Raw genomic sequence first — 17,830 nt, 5'->3', positions numbered from 1 at the left:
CGTCCCTAAACCGATCATAAGCTGGAAAGGTCATGACATAACTGAACCAGAAAAAATTGCAAATCTACTAGGAGAAACGTTTGAGGAATTGTCAGCAACAACGTCATACAGACCAATCTTTCAAACATATAAAGCTCAAATCGAAAAATACAAAATCAATTTCCATGCAGCTCATGAGATTTCATACAATCAATCCTTCACTATAAATGAATTACATAAAGCCCTAGCCAAATCTAAAGAAAGCGCAGCAGGTCCGGATGGAATCCACTATCAAATGATCAAACACCTCCCTAAAAACTCTTTATGCATGCTGTTACTGCTGTATAATAGGATATACCTTGAGGATACATATCCAGACTCTTGGCGACATTCGTTTGTACTGGCCTTTCCAAAACCTGGGAAGGACCATTCAAATCCATATAATTATCGTCCCATCGCGCTCACTAGCTGTCTAGGTAAAATTTTAGAAAAAATGGTGAATGATCGGTTAACATGGTTTCTTGACTTCCATAACCTCCTGAGTCCTAGTCAGTATGGGTTCCGGAAAAATAGATCAACAATAGACATAATGACAAAAGCTGAATCAAATATTCGCAATGCCTTTCTCCGAAACGAACACCTTGTAATGATATGCCTTGATATTGAAAAGGCGTTCGATACTACGTGGAGATATGGTATCCTTCATGAATTGTACAAATTAGGTCTTCGAGGCCATCTACCAAAGTTCCTTCAGAATTTCATGACTAAAAGAACTTTTCAAGTCCGTTATCATCATATTCTGTCTCTAATATACAATCAAGAACAGGGGGTCCCCCAAGGCTCAGTCCTCAGTGCAACCCTTTTCGCTATCAAAATAAACCCTGTAACAGAAGTTATTCCAGCAACAGTTGAAACCTACCTATATGCCGACGACCTCACAATATCATGTCACTCACAGAATATGCGGACAATCGAGAGGCAGCTCCAATGTGCTATTAACAAAATAGAATCCTGGTCCATCTATAATGGATATCGAATCTCAGTACAAAAGACAGCGGCAATACACTTCTGCAGAAAACGAAAGATGCATCCTGATCCAGAACTCAGGATAAGCAATCAACAAATTCCACTGAAACAGAGTATCCGGCTACTAGGACTAATCATGGATCAAAAATTAAATTTCCTAGAACACATAAAATATCTACGTACAATGTGCTTAAAGAAATTAAACATTCTACGAGCTGTATCAGCCATGACATGGGGAGCTGATCGTTATTCACTTTTGCATGTTTATCGTGCAATGATAAGATCTAAATTAGATTATGGTTCTCCCATTTACTCCTCAGCTAGGAAAAGTGTGTTAAACTGGTTAGATCCAATTCATCACAATGCATTACGTGTTATTTCAGGAGCCTTCCGTACCTCACCTGTGTATAGCCTATACACAGAGATCCATGAACTCCCACTCAGTCTTCGTAGACAAGTTCTTCTTATGAACTATGCTGCGAAAGTTCAAAGCCTTCCTGGACATCCAACATGGCAATACTTGTATAAACCGAAATGGGAAAATTTATATACGAACAAACCTCATATCTGCAAACCTGCAGGTATCCGACTAAAAGAAATACTCTCACAATTGAACTTAAGTATGGATAAAATCTACCAAGATACCCCCACAGCCGTTCCACCGTGGAAAATCAGTTCAATTGACTGTGACATGTTCCTCATAAAATGGAAACAGAGCAATATCCCAAGTCAACATATAAAACAGCTTCATTCCTCTTATGTAACGCAATTCTCTGACTATTCTCATCTGTATACTGATGGATCCAAGACGGCCACACACGTTGGTGCTGCTGTTGCATTGCCAAACAACATAATCTCACAGTCTCTTCCAATAGAGTGCAGTATCTTTAGTGCCGAATTGTTTGCAATAAGTCTCGCCCTAGATCACATTGCCAAAACTTCCCTCGTAAAAAGTATTATTTTCACAGACTCATTAAGTGCAATATATGCTTTACAGACAGAGGATCATCCATCTCATCCGTATGTAAGAAAAATTCTTTCCTCCCTATTACACCTTCGGGAAAACAAACAAAGAGTCAGATTCACTTGGATTCCTGGACATTCTGGAATACTCGGCAATGAACGTGCGGATGATGCTGCAAAACATCCTTCTAACAAAAATTCTCACTTGCATAAAATACCGCTCAATGACTTTAAAAACATCAATCGAAAAGCCTCTGAAAATATATGGACGCAGACCTGGAAATCTCAAACAAACAATAAATTATACCAAATTAAACAAGAGCAGAAATCCTGGAAATCAAGTTTTCGGTCAAACAGACATGAAGAGGTTATCCTCGCCCGGCTTCGCATCGGGCACACATATTTAACACACTCTTACCTCCTAATGAAAGACGATCCTCCACAATGCTCTCAGTGTCTGACCACACTAACAGTGAAGCACATCATCATAGAATGTCCACGATACCAAATTGCCCGCCAATCAGCATTCAAATCGCATTCAAATGAGCCATTAAGCCTTGAACTCATTATGGGAGAAAACTCAAACCTCAGTGAACTCTTATCATACCTCAGCTTAATAAACTTAACTAATCATATCTAATATGTTAAAGCAGTAACAATGTAACAGGAAATAACAAAACTTGAACAGGCGCAATATAGCCGAAGTTGCTCTTGCGCCGTTAAACCCCAAACAAAAACAACAACAACAACAACTACAAATGGGCCAAATGTGTGTGTTCTGTTGTTGTCTGGCCGCTTGGCTACCCAGAAGCATCTGTCACATGGACAGATGATTCTGGGTACTCGTCCACACCACGGGAAGGTGGGCCAGTCCCAGTAAAACGCGTACTGTCTGAAAAGAGACGCTGATCCACCTAGTGTTGCCAGAAGGTGGGCCAGGATCATCTGGGGGACCCATTCAAGAGGGGGTAAAAGGGAGAGAAAAAAAAAAAAGAAAAAGTCAACCGTGGTGCAAGTTATGAAGAAAAAAATAAAAAAAATTAATTAATTAAATAAAGAAGGAAAAAAATAATAAAAATACTAATAAATAATAATAAATAAATAAAAGGAAAAAGAAAATAAGAAAAGAAAAATAAAAAAATATATAATAATAAAATAAGAAAAGAAAAATGTTAAAATAATAAGAATACAATAGAAAAAAAAACTAGTGATACTGATTAAAAAAAAAAAAAAAAGAGTAATTAATAAAAATAAGTAGACAATACATTTCAGTAAGGCCATATCTAAATGGCAAATTAAGCAGAAAAAATATTAATAATAAATAAATAATAATAATTAATAAAAATAATAAAAATTTTAAAAATATTTGGTGCGTTTGAGGGGGGGGGAAACAGCTGCACCGGATGAACTAACTCCAGGCAGAACGCGACGAAAAAAAATATATAATAAAATAGATAAAAAAATAATAAGAAAAGAAGAAAAAAGGTTTTTCGATGTGGACTTTCAGTTCGTTGCAGGAGTATTTCTAATGCGTCTTGCTTCAGCATGGGTTCGCCTTCTACGCTCGAAGACTTGCGCAGCATACGTCTGCAGCGCTGAGAGACTTTCTGGTGCTCAGAGTAGGAGATCCGGTTGATGCTCAGTGATGTTTGGTACTACCTGTGTAAGAGTTCTTATGTCTTCATACAGCGGACATTCAAGTAGGAGATGCTTCCAGTTTTCCTTTTATCCGCTGAAACAGCTTCTCGTTGAGGGAGCCATGTCCAGTGACCAAGAAGGAGGATTCCAAGGTCAGCGACAGCCAGGACTTAACAGTTTTCGTTGCAGTAAACGAGACCTCTGAATGGAATTTTCTAGTGACGGCGCCTGTTACAGAGGTATGCCATCTGGTCTGTAAACTGTTTATTAGTTCATTGTAGCACCTGAGTCTTTCGGCTTTGGGGTTGCTGTTTAGGTCCAGTTCAATTTCAAGGATTTTAGTTGGAATTTTCTTCTTGATCCTGCAGTTTAGACCTCGATAGATGACGTACAAATCCAGTGGTAATGTTCCGGCGATCACTTGAATGGCAGCTATGGACACTGTCCGGCAAATTCCATGAGTAGACAAAAGCATGCTTCGCTGAATGGAATTAAGTTTGTCTCTCATTTTGACTAGCTTCACTCTATGAAACCACGCTCCAGCTGCATATAGGGCCATAGTGTTTGGATAAGCGCCACCTGTGTTTTCCCACATCTACATCATCAGTACTCTTGTGATGTATACAGAACTTTGTAAAAGCCAGAAAAAGTGTAATGTGTTGTATGTGAAGAGTTTTGTGTTGGCTTCTGTTGTAATGTTCTGGCTTTTTAACCGCAGGGCCCCTAGTGGGACTTCACGTTGCCCGCCACCACCACTGGGAGTTGAGCTAGACTTCCACAGTACTCTGGCTGCTCTCCATCAGGGGCTTCCTGGCGGAGAACAAAAAAGGAAAAAAGAAAAGATAAAATAAAAAATGATAATAAATAAATAAAAATGATGAGATTGAGTGGGAAAGATAGTACGAGAAGTGGGAACAAGGAGGATGAGGAAGGAAGGTATCCTCCAGCGGAGGAAAGAGGTGAGAAGGAGAAGTGGGAATCACCCCTGGCATTGGGAGCCCACCCATTGCCAGGGTAAAGAAGACAGTTTGCAGAACAAGGGAGGTCTGCAAAGGAGAGCGCCATAGCACATCTGGCAAGCCAGATTTCAGCTGCACCCGACCAACCCAAAGGTATTCAGGTGCAAAAAAAAAAAAAGAAAAGTGCGAAGAGTTAGTGTCATCAGTTGGTTGTCTTGGAATTGATAATGCGTGCCTCAAGATGGTAGAACGCCTTCTCTGGAATACATCTTGAGCGAACTCAGTGAGAGCTATGTAGAAGTTTTCTTCCTTGAGAAAAAGGTGCTCAGAATTTCGGGGAGTTTCCTGTATCTTCGTGAATAGTTTGGTCCGGTAGTAGTCATACTGCGGACAAGGTACATGATATGTTCCCAGTTTTTTTCATGGCCACAGAGACAGAATGGATTTTCTTCAATTCCAAGCGCGGTTAATTTATAGGCACAATAGGCAAAAAGACCGCTCTGTAGTATAAGGACAGAGTTTTATTTGAGAGTCCCCAGTCACATCTTGAAGATCTATGATGGCCGCTGAGAATCTTTTAGCCTTGGTTCCTAAGTCCATAAAATGTTGGTGGAAGCTCAGCTTGTGATCAATAATCACCCCCAGGACTTTCGTCTGTGTTACGATCGGGAGTTGCTTTCCAGAGTTCCTAATTTGTGGTGGGCGTCTGAGATCTAGTTTAGATTTGAAGAGCATCATTTTTATTTTATCCACATTGATTCGTAGTTTGTCGAGCACCGTCCAGGAGTTGAGATCGGACAGGATACGATTTGCATTACTCTGTAGGTCAAAGCGAGATTTTCCAAGAACAATCATCTACGTAAGAGTTTTTTAATTTTTCTGAAACAGATTTTTTTTACCGTACTGATTTTATTTCCTGATTTTGAAACACTTTAATTTCAGGTATATCCTTCGTCAACGGACAGCCATGGAAAGAACAGAGAAAGTATTCGAACTATTTACTCAAAAGTATTGGAATGGGAACACAGCGAATGGAAGATAACATGCAGGTAAGTTCGCTCTTTAATAGCCGGACATGAAATTTAAATTTAAAAGGAAGCATTTTTGGCTTTATTTCGTTTGTTTGTTTTTTAAATTCTATCTAGTTTCTTAGTTTGGTGGGTTAGAAGTGTATAAGTAGTTATTTACTTACATTTCATATTCAGATTTATACATTTTCCAGATGAAGTAGTACTTTTAAAACTACCAGCTCATCTAGATATTATAAAAAACGATATTTTAAACCATACATATTGTATTAGTTAGTTTGTAAAATTATTTTTTCTTTTTTCATTGAATAATGCATTTTATCTTCTGCTATTTGTCTTCAAAAGCAGCTCCGACTGCGTGGATTCTGGTCTATTCACTGTCCTATTTTGACAGGTTTGGGCCGCCTTCTATTGGTCTCGCTGTTCATGTGTTTACATTTTTTTATTTTAGCATTTTGTATCCTTTAGTATTTTAAGTTTTATATTTTTCTTCGGCATTTTTCAATAGCTAAACAACTTAAATTTAATGGTTTTGTCCGGAAACATTTCTTCCAGCGATTTTATTGAATTTAGCTGGTCCACAATGTTCTTCTTTGTCCTCTCCTCTTTTCCTGTCGACCAAGAGAGTAAATTTTTCATGACGAGTAAGTTTACCAGAATGTTCAGATTTGTTGAATGTGATGCTGCAAAAGATGTCCAATGAAGCGATGCTGATGATATTATGCACGAACAGCACAGTTTTATTGATCAATTTCAGGAGGCAGTGTTGCGAGGATAACATTCTTTTTTAGGGGAGACTACTTTAAAGAGACGTAAAGGACAGCTGTGTTTGTGCGTTGTTATCGGCTAAGGTACTGTGATTCTTACTTTTTATGATTTAAAATCCTTATTGCAATATTCTGTTCCTTTTTCAGATAATTCACATATGTTGAAATGTTCAGCCCTTGTCTCAACTGGCGATTTCTTTGGGAGGTGAACTAAGATATCAACTGCCTATTACTATTCTATTAGTAATTCGGTTATTCTCTCTCTCTCTCTCTCTCTCTCTCTCTCTCTCTCTCTCTCTCTCTCTCTCTCTCTCTCTCTCTCTCTCTCTCTCTCGTTTGCTTTATTGCTGACCTTTCACTGCTCCTCAGGTATCTCAAAAAATATTATTTTCCCTACCGTGAAGTTATACAGATTTTGTATTTGTTTTGAGGGTGCGACAAAAATTGATTGGTTCTTTAGATTAAAATATTAATACTCAAAAATAGCAAATAGTTAGCAGACAGCGATAAAAGAAAGTTTTAAATGTTGTTCCTGTTTATAAATAAGGAAATCCTGAGTTGGGTAATGCGAATTTTAAAATTTTGGCCTATTTTGTTTTATTATGCCTTTTTATTTATTTATTTAAGAAGCAAGATGCCAGGTTAGGAAATAGGCGAAATAAGAATGTTAACCGGTTTCTCAATTATCATTTATGAAATTTTTAATGCTTGTTTTATGATTAACATAATGATGGGCCTAGCCGTTGAAGCCTCTTCTGCAGCTGTCTTGTTCAAGCCAGTTTTACAATAGATAGTTTTGTTTGAAATGGTTTTGTTGTAAATTGAAGCTTCCTCCTGGAGTTTGGATTGATTAATTATTGTTTTGCAGTTTTTTCGGCACTTTTGTGTAGACAGAAAATAAATTTGATTTGGATGCAAGCCAGTTGCAATACACTACATTCTTTTCTTTTTCCAAGCACCAGTTTACGTACACAGTTAAATTCATTGTGTATTAGTTAAATGGGAAATATAAAACTAGTGACTGGCTTATAAAGCATTAAAATAATCAAATTAATGGATATATTTGCCTTCAATTTCAACTCAAAGCATGGAGGATTCTTATTGCTGAATTCAGATCTACTCCCCAAGGTGGTTTGTTTTTAATAGGATTAAAAAATTGATCACTTCTTTTTGGATGGATTGAACTCGTGCCTCTTATGCTTTAGATCCAGGATATAACAGCTGAAATAAAACAAAAATCTAATTTGTGAATGTCATGTGTACTTTTAATGGACTTTTTAATTCAATTTAGTTGTTTGAATTGTGTTAAACCTCCTTAGCCATGGCTGCGCAGACGTGTTCATCTATTTGTCAGTGTATATTAATTTTATTTCTTATTTTTATTTTGGCATTAAAAGAAGTTTTATATATTATAAGAAAGAAGTAATATTAATAACTAACAGTGGAGATAATATAAAAACGGAAGTATAGTAATCGTGAAATAGTAAAAATTTTAAAATATAACCGGCACAAAATTGTCAAAACTATTTTAAAACCTGAAAGGACTAATTTCGAAGCTACTTAAGAGACTGGCTAAAAAACCGAGAGAGTAAAATAAGACTTTCATTGTTAAAACGATAATAGTAAAATTGTGCGGGAATCCGCAACAGCCGAAACGAATATGGTTTGGATCTATATAGAATAAAAGGAGGGAGGAGAAAGAGATGAAATACGACCAGGAAGCAGTGGCCACAAATCGTAATCAGTAAATTGGTTTTAATTTATGACATTTAAAATAAGTAAGAGGCAGGACCTAGCCACAGATAAATACACTAAAAATTTTAGCCTTAATTGGCTAAAATAGTTGGCGTATTTATCTGTGTCACCTAAATTACCTTAAGAGAAAGACAACAGAAAACAATTTATGCTTTAAAATTAGACTTGAAAACTTGAAGAGCTGGCCCCATCACTCTCTTCATTTTTAGTTAGGGTCAATCTTGGTTCGGTTTTTGATATGGTATCTTTGTGTAGTTGTAATATAAAAGACACAACAATTCAGATAAGTGGCCTCGGGCTCTTATTTTCCTTTTCTTTTATGAAGTCTCCACCTCCAAATACGTAAGGTACTAACTCAAAAGAGCTTAATATCGTGGCATGGGTTAAAGGCTGAGAAGCGGAAAGCACCTGTTGACATTAGACTTGAATTTCTGTAGATTGTAATTTTCGGGAAATACGTGAGAAGGGAGGTTCAAAAAGTAAGTAGAAAGGATAAATGAGTAACAGAAAATATTAGTTCTGTGTTGGGTAGTAAATGGATGAAGGCTGGTTTAGAAGAGAACGGTGGAATTACAGGTGCTAATTGAGAAGAACAGTGCCCATGGAAGTATCTGCAAAAAAAGGTGTGCAGCAGACTCCGGATGTCTGTAAGATACATAGAGAGATAATAGGTCATTAATTAACCTGACTGCCTTCTCCTGAATAAAGTCAAAATTATGAGCGAGATTTAGGAAGTACCTCCCAAGATGTGGGAACAATATTCCATGGTAGGGTAGATTCAGAATTTGTAGAGTCTTTAGCCGTTTAGAAGAAAAGTAACTCCAAGACAGAGTTTAAAAAAATCCAGATTTTTGGATACAGAGGAAGCAAAATTTGTGATGTACTCATCACAATAGAGCAGGCATCATTGTGATCACTAGTAAAGATATGCGGTCTTGTCTAGAAATCTGAGTGTCATCAAAAATTAGCATAATAGCAGTAGACTATTTTATGAGAAATAAGACGGGGCTGAGTTTTAAAAGGAATAAAGTTAACAACATTTTCTTCGCCCTTTTGAATTACCTAGAGATCGATATTTAAGGAATTGGTTGGTAATAACTTCTCGAAATTAAAATGTTAGTGCAGGACAAAGTTTCTCAAACTGGAAGGTGTGCTGTTTACACTAAAACCATGAAAACGATTTCCAGTCAGTGGAAGAAGGTTAATAAACAAGAGGAAAAGAATGGAGAAGGAACTGAACCTTGTGGAACAACAGCATTAAATGAAAAGTTATAAAACAGCGAGCAACCTACCGTCACCTTTAGTGAGCGGCTAGAGAGAAAACTGGCTACCCAGTAGCAAAACACAGATGACAGTTCATAAGATGATATTGTTTATGTCTTCATGCCAAACACAGTCAAAAGCCTTGGAAATGTCAGGAGCAATTTAACTTAAGTTTCACCAAACATTTGCATGGAATTTATCTAAAGATGAGTAACTTAAGCCAATATATATCACCAGGGGATCGACAGAGAAGAATCCGTATTGGCGATCGTAGATCAAATGAAAGGCCTTGTGAATTTTAAGATTTTGCGATATTGATGGATTTCTCTATTTGGAAAGAGTACAGGTAAGTTCAATGGGATAATAATTGCAGTGAAGGGATCTGTCGTCTTTTTTTTTTAGGAACTGGGTGTATGTGAGCAAATTATTCTTTCAGAAGGATAAACAACAGTGGAATCAGAAGGTGTAAAAAAAGTTGTACTTATTTAGGTACATGCACAGGATTTCAGAACAAGTGGAAAAAAGCCTCCATGATCTAGAGGTTGTTGAAAATCAAGGTTGTTCGTAATTCTTCAAACAATCTTTTGTCAGAAAACCAAGGGAGATTCCTTTTGTCAGAAAACCTTGTATCAATCTTGGCAAATCACTTCCTAGGGAGTGATTTGCCAAGATTGATACACGCGTTATAAGAACAGGTAGAATCCTTATAAGTCAGCCTTATATTTAGCTGATATGAATAGAAAAATCAGCTTGTAACAGAGGTGGAAGTGTAAAAGACGGGGCTGCCATTAGCCCTGGCTAAAGACCAGAAAGCTCACTTTGGATAAGAAGCAAGTTTTCTAGTCTTACCCAGTTCAAAATGGAGTTTGGATAGTTAATATTTGTAAAGTAAAAATTTCTTACTTTTAAACAGCTGTAACACATTTATTAAAAACCAAGGTTTAAATAAATTAGGTTATTTTAGTCTGGAATGCAGAATAATGACAATAAAAAGATCGGAAACCACTTAATATAGTCTAAAAGAATAATTTAACTGATACGATCTGAGCAGACCTTAGGATCGGAAGATTTAAAATAGTAATCCAACCAAGATAAAGAGGAATATAAATTATTTGGAAAATCATGCCCATTTCACATTGTATTACCAAACGACATGAGGCTGGGGAGGAAAAAGCCATAACAGATGACATGAGGCTGGGGAGGAAAAAGCCATAACAGATTGGTTCTGTTGGAGAACAGACCATCACCAAGTTGTGATTTGAGGTACCTAGAGTATCATAACATTAAGTGTTGGTAAGCCAAAGGTCAAGATTGTCTGGTGTGTGATCATGATTGTCTAGTATTCTGGTAAAGGAGCAAGTTGTGTAAGGTCGTTAGGCATTTCAAACCTCTCAGCATCTAGACCAGCCGCTCCGTATAAAACTGAACCAGATAGAATAGTTGTGAACATTAAAATCACCAAGAAAAATTATTTCACTGTTACAAAAGTCGAATATCAAAGGAAGGAAGGTAAAGAATTCCGAGTGATTAGTGAGAGTTGGAAGAACAATAGAGATAACAGATGAATTTGACAGAATGGGGCAGAGAGAGAATTTAACCCAGAGGAGATTCCAGACGAGGGAATCTCCGACAAAGAATATCAGAGCGGACGTATGCACAACCTTTAAAGCGTAAGGAATCACTGAGCGAATAATTAGGACAGCTGAGATTCTGTTAGAAATAGTAAGTGAGCATCATTGGGGTTTGAACTGAGACCATATATGTTTGTGAAATGAATAAATGTTTTTGGGAGGCTTAGATCTTTCCACAGATGAGTTCGTTCTATTTGTTTGACTATTCATGCTGTTATTGTAGGGTGTTACAGGCGCATCAGTGACTTAGGCCATGTTATGCATTATATATTGTCTGTAAAAACTGCGTTTGTTCTGTGGTCAATTTTTTTGCTTGCTGGATGAAAAAGCCGAGTTTCCGGGAGGGAAAAAACCGTGCTACCCTTGCCTGAGACCAACTAACTCAGACACTTTTTGTGAAAAAGGCCCATAAAAATTTCTCACATGATCGAAGGAATTCGAACTCAAATCTTTTCCACTCGCTGTGGGAAAGACGGCAGTTCTACCACCTGTACTACCCATGAGTGTGTTTAACTATTCATGATACTTTGTGTAGACTAAGTAAAAGTAGAGAGGAGAACATGAATTAATTAAATTTTTGGATATTGCGTACACACCCATAACGTGGCCTCTGAAGTACCGCTCGCATACAAACACTACTCGGACTTCTTTCAGTCACTGGCTGAAAGTAGAGGTAGTGAGATTATACACTAGCTGATCCAAATACCTTCTGGAGAGTTACCAGTAGCTTCGGTCCTGTAGACTATCTAATGGCCGTCCTGCGAAAATCGTTTAAAGGTGTATCTTCGAAATGAAAGGACTACTGGATCTGGCCATGATGCGCAACATAACCCCTAAATACATCACTCGCAGTAAGCAGTAGAAGAGATGGGTATTGTGAAGTTTTGCAGTAGAGACTAGACTTTGGTTCACCACTTGAAGCCTCCAATTAAAGTGATAGTAATGCATGATGATAATGAGGAGTCATTCATCTATTACCTCGTATTTCCTGATGATACAGAGAGAATCCCGATATTTCTACTTGCGTTGGTTAACCACTGGGTGGTCACCTCCGATATACTATGTGGAAGATTAGTCCTAATTATCAGACCGGGAAGAGTGTGTGTAACAAGTCTGAGGGACGACTGTTTTCTCTGAGTGAGTGAGTGAGTGAGAGAGAGAGAGAGAGGGGGGGGGGGGAAAGATGGTTACAGAGAACTTAATGTTGCAACCAACCTGTCACGGCATGCAGGCCAAGGGGTTAACAATGCCAAAACATAGAAAGTGAAGGGAAAAAAAAAAAATCTCAATCCAGCTAATGTCATTGCATAGAAAGCACCTGTTTTCTATATCTTTTATCACATGCGAATTTGTTGAGATCAGCATCAAGTTTGTAGACCTTGGAGAGCATCTGAAAATGGAGGAATTGATCTGTCAGGAAGAGTCTCAAATTCCGGGCGACCAGTCTAGAAGTAGTCCGCAAGGCAGAGATAGGGATTCTCCGGCAGCATGTATCCCAAATGGATGGCTTGGAGATAAGTCCCGCAAACATTTTCACTGTGATAACCAAACTCCGGGAATCAATAAGTTCGGAGAGACGGGGAAACTCCGTTGCATTTGCTAATGCTGTAGTTCTTGCTTGTGGTGTTAGATTGGATTTCCGATTGGCCCATTTGAGTAGCCAATATTTAGATGCAATGAGAGGCTTTTTAGTTGTTTGGGTGGCTGAGGCCCAGACTTCCAATGCGTACAGTAATGGTGGGTAGATAATCGTTCTGATGTATTTTCTGATTATTTTGGGATCTTTAATGTTCAACAGATTTTGTTTTGTTATCCAACGAAGACTCGAAGCCGTGAGGCGAGTTTATCTAGCTGCGTATTGAAATGGAGTTTAGGGTCAACACGTAAGTCAGAGTGTGAAGTAACAACAGGGATTTGGGTGTTTCCAAAAGTGGGTGCAATCACAGAAGGATTGGTCTTCAGAGAGAACGTCTTGGTCTTCCGGGATTGATCGTCAGGCTTCAGATAAAGACTGAAAAATACTGAAATAGTTGTCAGTCATTAATCAAGTAGCTCTATGAGGAGCATTAATTGCTTCTTTTTTTTTTTCCGATCTTTCCTTTTTCATGATGGTTTACTTAAGGTATTTTTTTTCATTATATTTTAAGTTAGTGATATTTTACAGTGTTTAAGCCTCAGCTACTATCTTCAGTAGCTGTCTAAATTTTATATATTTTATATATTTTTGGTGTATCTCTCTCTCTCTCTCTCTCTCTCTCTCTCTCTCTCTCTCTCTCTCTCTCTCTCTCTCTCAGGTGTATCAGAAATTGGCAATAATGTGCCTTATATAATATATCTATAAATTGCGTGTGTTCTGTGGTTGGTCGGTTTACTTGACGAAAAACCGGAATTTTAGAGAAGAAAAACCATGCTACCCTCGCCTGTGACCGAGCCACTTTGTGAAAAAGACCTATAAAAATTCCTCGTGTCATTGATGGGATTTGAACTCGGCTGTTTTCCACCCGGTGTGGAGAGGACGATGATTATACGAACTGTGCTACCCACGATGGCCCCGTCATTGTGCACCCTTACATTTTATTTCGAGTGTCGAAAATTTATATCTGCCGTTCTTCCTACGTTTTGTGGTCATTGCTTCTGATCCACCTTCATTCCTCCTCCCCCCCCCCCTTATTTATTTATTTTTTTTTTTCTATTCGTGGCCATATATGTTCCGAGCAATTTTAGCAGTTTAATTTTAACGGTGAATGTTGTGTTATTTCACGTCCTCGGTTTTATAGCCGGCCCCTTAGTGGCTTCAAAATTAAACATTTCAGGTTTTAAAATAATCTTGTGCCTGTTATATTTTAAAAAGTTTACTGTTTCACGGCTGCTGTGCTTCTGTCTTTATATTATCTACACCGGTTATTAATATTACTCCTTTCATACTATATATTCTAGAGATATTTATCTATGCAGCTTTGAATGTGAAATATGTGCTTCTTATTTCTCCTATAGCCACATATTTCATTCCAATCATTTTGTGAGATATTATAGATATACACTGCCCTGCCATTAATATCCGGGCACCTGCCTTTAGAAAAAAAAAAAAGAGTAATATTAATATTTTATGCTGAAACCTTTTTGCTTTTATGACGGCCTTCAATCTTCGCGGCATACTCTCAACCAGCTTTTCATAAATGTCAGGTGATGTGTTCCTCCAGTCGGCCTTTAACGCAGCCACCAATTCGGCTTTGTTCTTTGGGCGATCTCAACGTGCACGTACCAGACGATCCCAATACATCTCAAAGATGCTCGATAGGGTTCAGATCAGGACTCTCGGTTGGTCAATCCAACTTTTACACCAAGTCGTCAAACCAGTCTGTTACGACCCGAGCAGTATGGCACGGTGCGTTGTCTTGCTGATACAAGTATGGGTCCTCCCCGAAGTAATGCCATAATGTTGGAAGTGCATAATTGTCCAGGATGTCCTAATATTGTACATCATTCAAGGTTTTGTCATGACACTGCCTCCACCAGACTTCATTGTTGGGAGGATACAATCAGGAAAGAACTGTTCCCCTGGCAATCGCCACGCCCAGAAACGGCTATCACATTGGCAGAGTGCGATAGTATGTCCATAGGACTCAACTCGTATGTCCATAGGACTGTTTTCCACTGTTCTACAGTCCAAGATTTGCACTCCTTGCATCATGTTAATCGGCGTCTAGCATTTTTTGAGGTGATCAGTTCTGTTGAACTTGTCACCTTGCATTCCCACTTTTGCAGTTGTCTGTTCGAAGCCCAGTGTGCATATTTATAGCAGGTTCTGTGATGTGTTTCATGCATAGGACCTGTTTCCCCATTCATGGAGGGGTGTCCGGATATTAATGATAGGGCAGTGTTATATTTAAACACCGTGAACTATAGAGTGCCATATATACAGAAAATGACACTGATTTCGCATAAATGCAGTTGCCGCAAGTTATTCTGGAGATGACAATAGAAATAAAATAAAAAAATTTAAAAAAAAACGACCCTGCCTCTTCCAAAACTATAATTTCCTTTTACTGATAAATTAATACTGTACCACTTGAAACCACGACCTTGATAGTGGTTTCAAGAGAACCGTCTTTTCAGAGGACGATTTTTTAGTTACAACCAAAGTACATACAACGGCTAGTCCATTTACTGAGTATAGCAAGGGGGAGGGGAAGAAAATATAGTCATACAGTTAATAATAATACGATAATAAACAGTATAATAAACAATAAAAGTAAAACACTATGATCAAAAACAAGGAAGATTTAAAACAGAAAAAAAAAGGAGAGATAGAAATGCTGAATGGCGTAAGGATAAAATGAAAATAATTAAAATACGTTTTTAGAAACTTTAAGCGGCTATATAGTTTTTTGTGTAATAAAAGAAATACAAATAACTATAATTATTAGTTATTTGTATTTCTTTTATTTATATTTGTATTTTTATTTAGTTAACTACGATTAACTGTGTCTACAGTTAACAGTTATTTTCATTTAACCTGAAAGACTTGCTTTAATAATATCGAAAACATACACGAATTCATACCGTACATTTATTATTATTTTTTTCCTATCATAATTTTAGAATATCCAGCTATGTAGTATTTCATACTAAACAATTGTCTTTTCAGAAAGGTGCGTTTAGAAATTTAAGCTTTTACGTAAATAGATTTTTTTAAAAAATGTTAATGTTTGGTGCATTCCCTTTTTGCGATATTTTTCAGGAAGAAATCGCATTGTTTCTAAACACTATTGAAAAGTTTAATGGCGAGCCTTTTAACTTAAAGACATACAGTACGCCCAGTATTTCTAACAACATGTGGACCTTGCTGTTTGGAAAAGGATTAGCCTACACTGATCCAAGACGGAAATTCCTTGATGATAGTTTAGAAATATCAGGAGAACTGTTTGAGCAATCTAGTTACTTTGCATTCATTCCATGGTTGCTGTGGATCATGAAACTGATGAAAACTGGCAGAGCTTTCAGCCTAATCGACAAGCTTGAGCAACTCAATCACATGATCAGGTGAGCTGCATTAAATTAAAATATCCTTATATGCTGCCCCAAAATGTATGCATGCTTCAAAGAACCTTTTTTATTGATACAATGTTTAATAAAGTACAGTCTATGTACTTTAATAAAGTACAATAAAGTTTGGGCAATGTTTGGCCAATAAAGTTTGGGCTTAATTTCTCGCTTTATTCTCTTCAGTAGACTCCGAACCAATTTTTGGTAAGAGAAAGGTAGTATTTTGGTCAGTTTCTCCTTCGGCACACCATTCGGTTAAACTTCTGATTGCGTGCTTGTTTGTCTGGTCCGAAGCCATCGTGCCAGATCACACGGAAGGTGTTAAACTGGATTGAAGTCTGGCCATTTTCTCAAGTTAAGTCACTGCGGCCTGTGCAGTATGGTGGGGTGTGTTTTCATGCTGAAACAGAAGATGACCCTCCACCTCTACTGTTACAGCGTAGGAAGGTCGGAATTGTTTAAAATGGCAGTATGCCTCATGGCTGTCATTTTTTTTTCAGGGACGACGACGACGAATGGTACAATCTCAGACTAAGAAAAACAGCCCCGGTTGGTAACAGCACTAGTCAAACTTCACAGTTTGAAGAATACAGTTCAGTAAATAACATTCTCCGGTCATTCGCCAGACCTGGATAAGGTCATTAGATCGGAAAAGTGTTCCGTAATTCGTCATTCCGTAACACAGCTTTCCAACTTTGCAGGGATTAATTACGATAATTGCGCACTATCGTAATTGCAAGTCGACGCTCTGACATTACGCACTCTGATGTTTGGTTTATGTATTTCAATACGTCAGTAAAATCCGATGCTATATACAGTGGACAAAAAAAACTGCATTACCTTAAAAAAAAAAGTAGCGTTCGTAGTGAAACGTATAAGATATTTGATTACAGTCATTTTGTTTGTCGCAAAGCAAAGGTATTGCGTGATAACGCTTCAATTGCATCAACCGTTTATATAAATACGGCGTTGGAAGGGTATGCACGCTCATTATTATTCTGTTTTGCGGAGATGTAAGCATGGCTCCATATGTTCAGTTGACACCAAGAAAAAAAAAGTGTAGCTGTTGCTCTGTCCCCGGAGGGGCTTTCTTGTGGGAGCATATTTTATCAGCTATCGCTGATAAAATATGCTCCCACCAGTCAACAGTGTCCCGGGTGCTGAAATTAAAGCGTGAAACCGGTGATGTAAAGAGAAGACCTGGATCAGGCCGTAAGAGAGAGTGACTACGCCTTCCCAAGATCAATATTTGAAACGGCTATGCCTTTGTAATCGCTATGCTAGTGCTCCAGATCTAAAACTGAACTTTGAGATTGCCTCTGATGTTGAAACAAGTGCACGAACTATCCAAAGACGGCTTTCGGAATGTGGTCTGCATGCCCATCGGCCCATGAAAAAGCCTTTATTGACCCAACAAATGAGGAAGAAGCGACTTGCTTGGGCTAAAACGCATGTTTTATGGACAAAAGAGTTATGGGACACCGTCATCTTTTCTGACGAATCAAAATTCAACCTATATGTATTTGTCTTGGGCGGCACCTAGAACGTTAGTTAATCTCCGCCTCGTTTCACTTTTAAATTAGAGGATTCTGCAGAAATGGCCAGAATTGAACTGACTGTTTGGCTACCCGGAGTCAGCAGGTCGGAAACGCGCCACCACCACCACCACGGGAAGGTAGACCAGGGGCAACAGAAGAGAGGGATGCCAAGAGCCCAACAAAGTACTAGCCAAAAATAGTAAAAGAGAGGGGGAAAAAAAAAAAAAAAAAAGGAAC

At 38.0% G+C, this 17,830-nt stretch overlaps 1 protein-coding gene across 1 annotated transcript in view; it reads left to right on the top strand.

Moving 5' to 3' along the window:
• LOC150088457 (cytochrome P450 2J4-like) overlaps positions 1-17,830 on the top strand; it is a 78,559-nt gene that overhangs the window by 17,814 nt on the left and 42,915 nt on the right. Inside the window, exons 3-4 of the mRNA XM_090369522.1 lie at positions 5,508-5,614; positions 15,751-16,052. Coding sequence (XP_090225648.1) covers positions 5,508-5,614; positions 15,751-16,052 — 409 coding nt within the window. The remainder of the gene's footprint in view (positions 1-5,507; positions 5,615-15,750; positions 16,053-17,830) is intronic.

The sequence above is a fragment of the Mastigoproctus giganteus genome, chromosome 3 (genome assembly GCF_048544385.1).
Source record: "Mastigoproctus giganteus isolate SK-2022 chromosome 3, ASM4854438v1, whole genome shotgun sequence".
In the NCBI taxonomy this organism is placed as follows: domain Eukaryota; kingdom Metazoa; phylum Arthropoda; class Arachnida; order Uropygi; family Thelyphonidae; genus Mastigoproctus; species Mastigoproctus giganteus.
This window is presented reverse-complemented; position numbering and strand designations above follow the sequence as displayed.